This window comes from Schistocerca americana, chromosome 4, assembly GCF_021461395.2.
Source record: "Schistocerca americana isolate TAMUIC-IGC-003095 chromosome 4, iqSchAmer2.1, whole genome shotgun sequence".
Taxonomy (NCBI): domain Eukaryota; kingdom Metazoa; phylum Arthropoda; class Insecta; order Orthoptera; family Acrididae; genus Schistocerca; species Schistocerca americana.
Genome location: NC_060122.1, coordinates 554,199,866 through 554,212,148, shown reverse-complemented (window position 1 = coordinate 554,212,148; position 12,283 = coordinate 554,199,866). Strand labels below are relative to the sequence as shown.

The 12,283-nt window shown below is 39.3% G+C and overlaps 1 protein-coding gene and 1 long non-coding RNA gene across 4 annotated transcripts in view; one reads left to right on the top strand and one right to left on the bottom strand.

Moving 5' to 3' along the window:
- Positions 1–4,373, bottom strand: part of LOC124612354 — a 61,741-nt gene extending 57,368 nt beyond the window's left edge. The window contains exon 1 of the long non-coding RNA XR_006979533.1: positions 4,253–4,373. This is a non-coding gene — a long non-coding RNA (uncharacterized LOC124612354). The remainder of the gene's footprint in view (positions 1–4,252) is intronic.
- Positions 1–12,283, top strand: part of LOC124612353 (UDP-glycosyltransferase UGT5-like) — a 150,137-nt gene that overhangs the window by 60,309 nt on the left and 77,545 nt on the right. The window contains exon 1 of one of the 3 annotated variants that reach the window (XM_047140506.1): positions 3,371–3,510. The exons of the other annotated variants lie outside the window; for them this stretch is intronic. Within the exon in view, the coding sequence (XP_046996462.1) occupies positions 3,454–3,510 (57 nt within the window). The 5' untranslated portion in view covers positions 3,371–3,453. Of the gene's footprint in view, positions 1–3,370; positions 3,511–12,283 lie in introns of those variants that run through there. 3 annotated transcript variants of the gene reach the window in all.

Below are 12,283 nucleotides of genomic sequence, written 5' to 3'. Positions count from 1 at the left end.
AATTTAATTATTGCGAGGGCAATTCAAATTTGACAGTAGGAAAAGGAAAAGAAGGAAAAATAGTTGGTAAATATGGACTCAGGCAACGGAATGAAAGTGGGAGCTGTCTGGTAGAATTTTGCACAGAGCATAATTTAATCATTGCTAACACTTAGTTTAAGAATCATAAAATAAGGTTGTATACATGGAAACACTGTAAGGTTTCAGATTAATTATATCATTTTAAGACATATTTCTGAACAAAATTTTAAATGTAAGACATTTCCAGGGACCAATGTGGACTTCGACCACAACTTACTGGTTACGAACTGTAGATTACAACTGAAGAAATTGGAAAGAGGTAGGAAATTAAAGACATGAGTTGAAAGAACCGTAGGTTACTAAGAGCTTCAGAGGAAGCATTGAACAATGTTTGACTTGGATGGGGGAAAGGAATACAGTAGAAGAGAATGGGTAGCTTCAAGAGATGAAATAGTGAAGGCAGCAGAGGATAAATAGGTAAAAAGACAAGGCATGTAGATATCCTTGGATAACACAAGAGATATCAAATTTAATTGATGGAAGGAGAAAATATAAACATGCACCAAATGAAGCAGTGAAAGGGACTACAAACAGCTAAAAAATGAGATTGACAGGAGATGTAAAATGGCTAAAAAGGAGAGCCTACAGGACAAATGTAAGGATTTAGAAGCTTATTTCATTAGGGTAAAGATAGATACCACCTACAAGAAAATTAAAGAGTCCTTTGAGGAAAAGGGAAGCTGCTGTATGAATATGAAGAGCTCAAATGGGAAACGAGTACATACTAACAAAAGAAGAGAAAGCTGAAAGGAATATATAGTGCGTCTATACAAGGGAGATAAACTTGAAGGCAATAGTATAGGAAGGGAAGTGGACACAGATGAAGATGGGATGGGAGGTAATATACTGCGATAAGAATTTTAACAGAGCTCTGAAACAACAGAACTACTGACGGCCTTGGGAGAGCCAGCCATAACAGAACTTTTCCATCTGGTGTGCACCATGTATGACACAGGCAAAATATCCTGAGACTTTAAGAAGAATGTAATAATTCCAATTCCAAAGAAAGCAGTTGCTGACATGTGTGAAAACTACCGAACTATCAGTTTACTGTGTCATGGTTGCAAAATATTAACACGAATTCTTTATAGAAGAAAGGAAAAACTAATAGAAGCCACCCTGGGTGAGATCAGTATGGATTCCGGGGAAATGTAGAAACACAAGGCAATACTAACCCTATGGCTTAAATAAGAGGAAATGCAAACCTACATTTATAGCATTTGTACACTTAGAGAAAAGTTTTGGCAATGTTGACTGGAATATTCTCTTTGAAATTCTGATAGTATCAGGGGCAAAATACAGGGAGTGAAAGGCTATATACAACTTGTACAGAAACCAGATGGCAGTTAGAAGTATTGAAGTGCTTGAAAGGGAAGCAGTGGTTGAGAAGGGAGTGAGCCGGGGTTGTAGCATATCCCTAATGCTATTCAATGCAGTGAACAAGCAGTAAGGGAAACCAAGGAAAAATTTAGAGTAGGGATTAAATTTGAGGGAAAAGAAGTTAAAACTTTGAGGTTTGCTGATGACATTGTAATTCTGCCAGATATAGAAAATTACTTGGAAGAGAATTGGAAGGAATGAACATTGTATTGAGAGGAGGATATAAGATGATCATCAACAAAGCCAAACAAGAATAATGGAATGTAGTCAAATTAAATCAGGTGATGCTAAGAGAAGTAGATTAGGAGATGAGACACTTAAAACAGTGGATAAGTTTTGCTATTTGGTCTGCAAAATAACTGATGATGGCCAAAGCAGAGGGGATATAAAATGTAGACTGGCAAAGGCAAGAAAAGAATTTCTGAAAAAGAGAAATTTGCTAACATCATTGGAGATTTAAGTGTTTGGAAGTCTTTTCTGAAAGCATTTGTCTGGTGTGTAACCATGAATGGAAGTGAGACATGGGCAATAAACGGTTTAGACAAAAAGGGAACAGAAGAGTGTTGAAGATGAGATGGGTAGATCATGTAACTAATGAGGATGTACTGAACAGAGCTGGGGAGACAAGAAATCTGTGGCACAAATTGATCAAAAGAAGGGATCAGTTGATAGGACACATTCTGAGACATCAAGGGATCACCAATTAGTGTTGGAGGGAAGTGTGAGGCTTAAAAATTGTGGAGGGATGCCAAGAGATGAATACAATAGGCACATTCAGAAGCATGTAGTCTGCAATGTTATTTGGAGATGAAAAGGCTTGCACAGGATAGAGTAGCATGGAGAGCTGCATCAAACCAGTCTTTGGACTGAAGGCAGCGAAAACGACGACGACACGGTACACATTTTGCCTCCAGGTGTATTTTAAGTACCAGGTATGAAGATGTTCTTCTTTGGGAACAGTCCCTCTCGTATTAACTAGATTTCAAAAATTGTTGTGCACCAAATAGGCCTAGTGTCCGAGATTTAGTAGCTGTAATTTATTTCTGTATCTGCCTGTATTTTCTGTGTATTTTATTGTACATGGTAGTATGTTCTGCAATGTTAATGAAGATGCAGAGCCCAAAAATTGTCACATCTTTTGGTATATGAAACTGTTCCTTCTGTCCTGGTATATGTTTATTTGATAATATGATATTGGATCAGAATTTGTTTCTAAGGATACTACGAATGTACTAAAATTCTCACTAGCACAAAAAATTATGTTATTTATGGTACCGTATTTGTTTATCCACGTGGTAATAATATGAATTTTATAGATTTTGCTTCCTTGGACAGTTGATAAACTTTCTCAAAACAAATTACCAGTTACTTCGTTAATGTAATGGAGATACCTTTTCAAGCTGTACAACATTCATATTTGCTTCTTCTAATCTGAAGAACCATTAATTATTTCAAACAAACATCAATATTGAATTCGTATATCAGGAACCTGAAATTACAATATCTGAATCAGACAAAATGATTGTTGTTGAGCACAAGCGACGCCGAAATGTAATACCGTTTCTTTCCGAAAGAGGAGTTGCCCCAGAATAACTTTTCATACACAATCGAACGATGCCCTCGAGTATCGGTAATTCTATCCGTGTTGTCAAGCAACTGCTGTCCGTATGATGTATTACGGGTTAGGTAACTTTACATCCCTAGGTAATGAATGTGGTTTGTCACCAAACAAAGTGCATGAAGGTACCGGAATGTGAAAACTAGTGTTAGACGTTTTCGACAAAAATACTTATTCCTTTTAGCCAACCTAAGTTATTTACTCGACACCACTTCGCTACTAAACGCACATACTCTTGTGTTGTGTCGCTATTACGTGGAACGAGTACTATCATTTTCGTGCAACTGCAATCTATTTAGCGCAATGTGGCCAACAAACACACGTGTGACGTCACCGTGACACGTGATTCTGGTCCGTTTCTCCCATGTTAACAGATGCCAGACGTCAGGCGAAATTTGCCGGAGACGCACGATTACAACGTAGCCCTGAAGGTAAGATTTTCGCATCAAACCCATGTGCGTTTCTTAAACAAGAAAGAGGCATGGCCGCACGTTGCTATGTGTAAATAGCGTGCCAAACCAGTGCGTGGAATAATATCTTAAGGAGAGAAAAAAAGTTCCATATCGATTGATTTGGCGTTAAAATACAAGTAATCTTAACCTGTAACGCTATAAAGCGCTCTGTTTTCGCAGCTTGGGTGTTACACTAGAAACAACCAAATTTTGCGTACTGTTAACTAACCTTATGGTAAAAACCTTGTGTTGGTTTGCAAAAATACCGTCGTTATTGGAATTAAATTTTGACCAGATACTGTGGATTATCGTTTACGGTACCGGTACTTCTCTATTTTGTTCATTTCCTTTCTGGCATGCAAATTGTAACTACAGAAACGATATTTTTGCTATGATAATTTCAACAAGATCAAAAATAGTGGCACAAAGATTATTGGGAAGGTTGTATGTTCTACAGCACCTTTATAATGAATATATAACAAAAATGATATTGAGCTACACAGGAAAAGGTAAATATCAAGAGATATACTATGCACTCTAGAAAGTTGGTATGAACTTTTTTATCCTATAAATTTATAACAGTTCCAGTTGTTAATGAATGAAAGCAATATAATTTACAGTATATCGGTAAGATATCGGTGCCATGCTACGGCAAGGACTTGAACGATACCGGTATTTGCAGTGAAAAACTATTTCGCTATTTTAGTTAAAATGTACCTACTTTTCGTTGTAGATTCCGTTCTAGCTAAACTCACTCAGATTTCTTCTAGTGGATGAAAATATCCGTCAGCGGCTATCATAACTTCACCGCATTACAGACCTATCCTCCAATAACATCTCGAGATACGGGAACAAGTGGGAGGCAGGTGCCCAAACTGGTGAATTGCACAGAGCTTCTAAAAAACCTGTACTTCATTGTACCAAACAGCTTCATTACAGGCTATTTGATTGTACTCAGTTATGCGCCACTGTGGGCGGGACACTTTATTCCATTGAATGACCCTTTTTCAGTCTAGGCTTTCGACGACGTATTTAGAGGCGGACAAGGAAGTCGGTCGTGTCTTTTCTTAAGGAACCGTCCTCATATTTTAGCGGAAAGGATAAACCAAATCAGAATGGCGGTAGAGATAAAAGAATCGCTCTCCTCTTGAAAGCGAGTTCAGTGTTTTCTGCACCGTATTACCTTGAGTCGGTGTCTCATCCGCAGTAAGAAACCTGTGCACAAAATCAACTTTTCTCCTTTCTAGCGCTCTAAATATTTGATAGCTTTGTTTTGCAGTGTGATTTTGGTCTGCATTCAACAAATACAAAATAGATTTCTCACCGTTAATTCATTACCGGTATGTAAAATTGACTATGATCTTTCTTCTGATTTTCCTATGATGTCAGCTATCCGCTACACATTTATTCATCTATCGCTTAACACCATCTTGTGCGCTTTGACGTTAATCTCATTCCTGTTTACGGTTTAGGGACATACTACATGTAGATCACGTTCAAGAGACGTACAGCCGTCTTTGGATTCATCTGTCCATTTACTGAGCTGCTGATTTGGGAAAGTTTTTTTAAGTCAAAAAAAGTTAGATGTTAGAGGTGGGCAAAAAAAACTCTGAGCTAGTTAAAGACATTTTACTGAAAAGCTGAATGACAAGAGTTTTAAGAATAAGTATTAGATTTACTTGAACTAGTTATGCCGAAGGGGAATACAATGACCGCCTCGCAAACAAATTTATTTTATTTTTTCAGCCTGTGATAACTAACAATGTTCTGCGCTCGAGAGGCTGAAGAGATCCAATATCAATAATGGTGTCCAAAGAATGTACCCACTTCACAATCATAATTTTCTTCCATATTTTCAAGCCATTGAATTTGAGTACCCTTAGGAAAGAAATAATTATCTTCCGTTCCAAGAGAGATTACAGATTTCAAAAATGTTAATGTCCAGGTGCTTGTCGCATCACGAAAATCCTTAGGCGTCATGGAGACAACACAGAATGATTGTAATTATGTAGTTTGCGTCTCTTATCAAATCTGCAACTTCTTGAAGCACCATTATTTTACACACCATCTTTTCTTGATAGCGCCAGAATTTGTCACAAGACATGCAGTAAACGTGCGCAGACACTGTAAGTTTCAGATCAGCTGTTTCGAAATAGTTCTTAGCTACAACGTAGGCAGATACCATACCGGCAGTGTGATTCCTCTTTTATATTGGGCAGTTATCACATGGAATCTGCGGGACTTATTTTGTGAGTAAATGAAGGTGATTTGACAGTGGTTTTGACTATGATGACAGCTCTGCATGCGATTTCGTTCCTAGATGCAAAAAAGTGATCACGTAAAGTACATACAAGATGATTTCTAAATTGTGGCGCTACTGTGAGATGCAAATTTTACAAATTTATTACATAAAACTTTTGAATAGGAACAAATGAACATAAACAAAAGGCATGCAATAAAAGAATCTTATTACTCTTAAAGCAGGAACATAAAAAACTGCAGAATACATATTTTGTTGCTACGGGACAACCATGAGATACAAATCTCACAAACTAAGTAAGTAAGAATCTTGGATAAAAACATGTGAACATCAAAGTAATTTATGCTCTTAAGCAGGAACATAAAAAATAAAAGTTAACATCAAAAGTATAAAAAAACATAAAGCTATTGAGATACTCGTCCCTAGCATTTCTTTGCAAAGTGGATCTATGTGTGGACAAACTCTTGACGGGCACGCTCTTGCAGCCCCCATCAAGGAGGTACCTGTAGCCTCGTTTTACGGTGTATTCTACAACACACAGAATCCAGACTCGCTGAAGAAGGACGTTGATAAGTGCAGTAAAACAGATCTTGCTTTATTCACGATATGCGGATATTCATTTTTGATTGAGACCCAAACAATCGGGAGAATTTTCTTTAAATTTCGATTTCAGAACTGTGTTAGATGACATTTCGATAAGTTGGTCTTTTTCGGAGCTGTTTAGTTCTGTTCTGGATACGTTTCCCTCTTCAGGTGCAGTCAACCACTCCTAGCCAGTAGAGAGTGTCGAGTGAAAATATTTGGATATATCTTCTTGCAACTCAGATAGCTGCCCTTCAGTGTGTTCGTATATCTGTCATTTCTTCAGTATTCAGCTCACTTGATGGGGTAGCCCTTAACTGGAAAAGCATTTAGATCGTTCTCTGCTATGACCGAGATCCAAAGGGCGAGTTTTTTTATTTTTTTATTATTATTATTACGAAAATGCACTGAGTGTATCACTTTGTGATGTGATTGTTTCATGCTGTCCCCACATACTTATTTCAAGGCATTAAGTTTGTTGAAAATATCGGGGAGGCACTTCAGCTCAGCGCACCAAACGGTGTTTTTAAGACATTCACAGTAATCAAACTTATTATCATTAGTTTCCAAAATATGCGAGTTGTTCATCTTTAAATTCTAGAACTCTATTCAGGGGCGCCCATGACCGGTGGCAAGTGGGGAGGGTAGTGGCTAGATCTCAGGAAAAGGAAAAAATATGCTGAGTCAGGTGTTTTTCTTTCAAGAAAATGATTGAAAACTCGGTGTTACGCAGGTTTTTAACAGAATCGAAACTGAAATTTCTTTTCATGGCTTCTTAAAAGCCGTCATTCGTCTTTAAAAAGATTAAAAATACTCCATCATGTCTTGCCTCTTCTCCCGTACAACTCTCGTTATTGGCGCCGTTGACTCTGGTAAGTATTTTTCCTTTGGAAAGCCAACGGCTTATGCTGTGGAATAACAACAATTTATGATCTGCACTAATTTCATTCACGACTTTACAGCACGAGTTTTTACATACTAATAAGTGAAACAATCGTCTGGATGGCGTCACCGAAACGACTTCACTATTGAAGTCGCTCTGTATAAAAAGAAATCAGTTTTTATTACTCTTGGACTTTTATTCCTCACAAAACTTAGAAACGCCTTTGTTTTTCCTGTCACTGCAGCAATGCCATAAGTGCATATAGCAATGCAATCCATCCACTTGAGACCGTTATCTACAAACTCTCAACAGCAGCAAATATATCGGCTCCAGTGGTGGTTGTTTCCAGTTCTCGACAAAACAGGCATTGCTCAAAAATTTGTGATCCGTAATCAAATTTCACAAAAGATAACAATTTAACTTTACCAGAAATGTCAGTGCTTTCATCTAAGTGAAGAACAAATTGCGTGTTGTTAAGTTGCGTGCCTCAACGATACAGATAGCCGTACCGTAGGTGCAACCACAACGGAGGGGTATCTGTTGAGAGGCCAGACAAACGTGTGGTTCCTGAAGAGGGTTGCAGGGGCAACAGCCTGGATGATTGACTGATCTGGCCTTGTAACACTAACCAAAACGACCTTGCTGTCGTGGTACTGCGAACGGCTGAAAGCAAGGGGAAACTGTGGTGTCACCGCCAGACACTTGCTAGGTGGTAGCCTTTAAATCGTCCGCGGTCCATTAGTATACGCCGGACCCGCGTGTCGCCACTGTCAGTGATAGCAGACCGAGCGCCACCACACGGCAGGTCTAGAGAGACGTACTGGCACTCGCCCCAGTTGTACAGCCGACGTAGCTAGATACAGTTCACTGACCAATACGCTCTCATTTGCCGAGACGATAGTTAGCATAGCCTTCAGCTACATTTGCTACGACCTAGCAAGGCGCCGTATTCAATTGATATCGAGATTCTATTAATGTATCATCAAGAGCGATGTTCTACAAATGTGGATTAAAGTTAAGTATTCCAGAAGCTACACACTTTTCTTTATAGCATTCATTACGTATCCTGTTTCAGACATCACGCCAGCCTGCGTGAGTTTAAGCGCATGCCTTTCGGCTTCCTCTCATTGTGTCTAGGCTGTCTTGTCTAGACACAACAGAAACTACAGCCGTAATTTTTTCCGAGGACGTGCAGCTTTACTGTATGGTTAAATGATGGCGTCCTCTTGGGTAAAATATTCCGGAGGTAAAATAGTCCCCCATTCGGATCTCCGGGCGGGGACTACTCAGGAAGACGTCGTTATTAGGAGAAGGAAAACTGTCATTCTACGGATCGGAGCGTGGAATGTCAGATCCCTTAATCGGTCAGGTAGGTTAGAAAATTTAAAAAGGGAAATGGATAGGTTGAAGTTAGATATAGTGGGAATTAGTGAAGTTAGGTGGCAGGAGGAACAAGACTTTTGGTCAGGTGAATACAGGGTTATAAATACAAAATCAAACAGGGGTAATGCAGGAGTAGGTTTAATAATGAATAAAAAAATAGGAGTGCGGGTAAGCTACTACAAATAGCATAGTGAACGCATTATTGTGGCCAAGATAGATACGAAGCCCACACCTACTACAGTAGTACAAGTTTATATGCCAACTAGCTCCGTAGATGATGAAGAAGTTGATGAAGTGTATGATGAGATAAAAGAAATTATTCAGGTAGTGAAGGGAGATGAAAATTTAATAGTCATGGGTGACTGGAATTCGACAGTAGGAAAAGGAAGAGAAGGAAACCTAGTAGGTGAATATGGATTGAGGCTAAAAATGAAAGAGGAAGAAGCCTGATAGAATTTTGCACAGAGCATAACTTAATCATAGCTAACACTTGGTTCAAGAATCATGAAAGAAGGTTGTATACATGGAAGAACCCTGGAGATACTACAAGGTTTCAGATAGATCATATAATGGTCAGACAGAGAATTAGGAACCAGATTTTAACTTGTAAATCATTTCCGGGGGCAGATGTGGACTCTGACCACAATCTACTGGTTATGAACTGTAGATTAAAACTGAAGAAACTGCAAAAAGGTGGGAATTTAAGGAGATGCGACCTGGATAAACTGAAAGAACCAGAGGTTGTACAGAGTTTCAGGGAGTGCCTAAGGGAACAATTGACATGGATGGGGGAAAGGAATACAGTAGAAGAGAATGGGTAGCTTTAAGAGATGAAATAGTGAAGGCAGCAGAGGATCAAGTAGGTAAAAGACGAGGGCTAGTAGAAATTCTTGGGTAACAGAAGAAATACTGAATTTAATTGATGAAAGGAGAAAATACAAAAATGCAGCAAGTGAAGCAGGCAAAAGGTATACAAACGTCTTAAAAATGAGATCGACAGGAAGTGCAAAATGGCTAAGCAGGGATGGCTAGAGGACAAATGTAAGGATGTAGAGGCTTATCTCATGAGGGGTAAGATAGATACTGCCTACAGGAAAATTAAAGAGACCTTTGGAGAAAAGAGAATCACTTGCTTGAATATCAAGAGCTCAGATGGAAACCCAGTTCTAAGCAAAGAAGGGAAAGCAGAAAGGTGGAAGAAGTATATAGAGGGTCTATACAGGGGCGATGTTCTTGAGGACAATATTATGGAAATGGAAGAGGATGTAGATGAAGATGAAATGGGAGATATGATACTGCGTGAAGAGTTTGACCACTGAAAGATCTAAGTCGAAACAAGGCCCCGGGAATAGACAACATTCCATTAGAACTACTGACAGTCTTGGGGATAGCCAGTCCTGACAAAACTCTACCATCTGGTGAGCAAGATGTATGAGACAGGCGAAATTCCCTCAGACTTCAAGAAGAATATAATAATTCCAATACCAAAGAAAGCAGCTGTTGATGTGAAAATTACCGAACTATAATAAGTCACAGCTGCAAAATACTAACGCGAATTCTTTACAGACGAATGGAAAAACTGGTAGAAGCCGACCTCGGGGAAGATGAGTTTGGATTCCGTAGAAATGTTGGAACACGTGAGGCAATACTGACCTTACGACTTATGTTAGAAGAAAGATTAAGGAAAGGCAAACCTACGTGTCTAGCATTTGTAGACTTAGAGAAAGCTTTTGACAATGTTGACTGGAAAACTCTCTTTCAAATTCTAAAGGTGGCAGGGGTAAAATACAGGGAGCGAAAGGCTATTTACAATTTGCACAGAAAGCAGATGGTAGTTATAAGAGTCGAGGGACATGAAATGAAAGGGAAGCAGTGGTTGGGAAGGGAGTGAGACAGGGTTTTAGCCTCTCCCCAATGTTATTCAATCTGTATATTGAGCAAGCAATAAAGGAAACAAAAGAAAAATTTGGAGTAGGTATTAAAATCCAGGGAGAAGAAATAAAAACTTTGAGGTTCGCCGATGACATTGTAATTCTGTCAGAGACAGCAAAGGACTTGGAAGAGCAGTTGAACGGAATGGACAGTGTCTTGAAAGGAGGATATAAGATGAACATCAACAAAAGCAAAACGAGGATAATGGAATGTAGTCGAATTAAGTCTGGTGATGCTAAGGGAATTAGATTAGGAAATGAGACATTTAAAGTAGTAAAGGAGTTTTGCTATTTGGGGAGCAAAATAACTGATGATGGTCAAAGTAGAGAGGATATAAAATGTAGAATGGCAACGGCAAGGAAAGCGTTTCTGAAGAAGAGAAATTTGTTAACATTGAGTATAGATTTAAGTGTCAGGAAGTCATTTCTGGAAGTATTTGTATGGAGTGTAGCCATTTATGGAAGTGAAACATAGACGATAAATAGTTTAGACAAAAAGAGAATAGAAGCTTTGAAATGTGGTGCTACAGAAGAATGCTGAAGATTAGATGGGTAGATCACATAATTAAAGAGGTGGTACTGGATAGAATTGGGGAGAAGAGGAGTTTGTGGCACAACTTGACTAAAAGAAGGGATCACTCAGTAGAACACATTCTGAGGCATCAAGGGATCACAAATTTAGCATTGGAGGGCAGCGAGGAGGGTAAAAATCGTAGAGGGAGTCCAAGAGAAGAATACACTAAGCAGATTCAGAAGGATGTAGGTTGCAGTAGGTACTGGGAGATGAAGGAGCTTGCACAGGATAGGTTAGCATGGAGAGCTGCATCAAACCAGTCTCAGGACTGAAGACCACAACAACAACAACACCAACAACAACAACAACAACTTTTCCACAACGTTACTTTGAATATCAACTGAAATAATGCGCCGAAGAACTGTATCATTTGACAGATGTACTTTCGAAATCTATTCAACTGATTCAGGTCTCAACATAGTAGCAAGAATTTCTGTACATGCCAGTAAAATAACCTCTTCGTCGATGTTAATGGTTTCTGTTTCTTGCCAATCATTTCAGGAATTTTGCATGATACCAATAGGGCTATATCTGAGAGCCTTACTCGTTTTCCATCATGACAGATCTTGAATGGATGCGTGACGGGTACAACGCTGAAAATACTCTCGCGGTTTCATTCCAAATGCCTTTTCGGCTTGAGAGGTACCACTGACTCACTTGACAACACTGTGCCGCACACGGAACATTTCGGTGTAGTCTTGCCCTCCTCGCATTTGCACATAAACCCGAAATTCATGGATTCTTCTTCATAGTTTCGGTGATGCTGGACCTTGACTGACCCTGACTTTGTTTTCCTGGTTAACAGATGACGGATGTGTGGCGTCCCCGCACTCCAACCGCGTGCTGATGTTGTCGACGCCGTAGAGCTGCTACTGCCACAGCTCTCGCAGTGGAGTTGAGACATGATGCGCGATGACCTAGGTCCCCGTTGGCGAACGGGAGACAGAAATGCGAACTCGTTCGATGGATGCTTCTTCTGATTTAAGATTGAATGATTCATTGCCCGGATATGCAGTAGTTGTTAAATCTTATCTCATCCGCATAGTACACACCATCAATTGCAAGGAAACATTGTCAATATCAGTCTTCTCGTACGTTGTTGGCTCGTTGCTACGGAGTTGTTGAACCTGTATGAAACG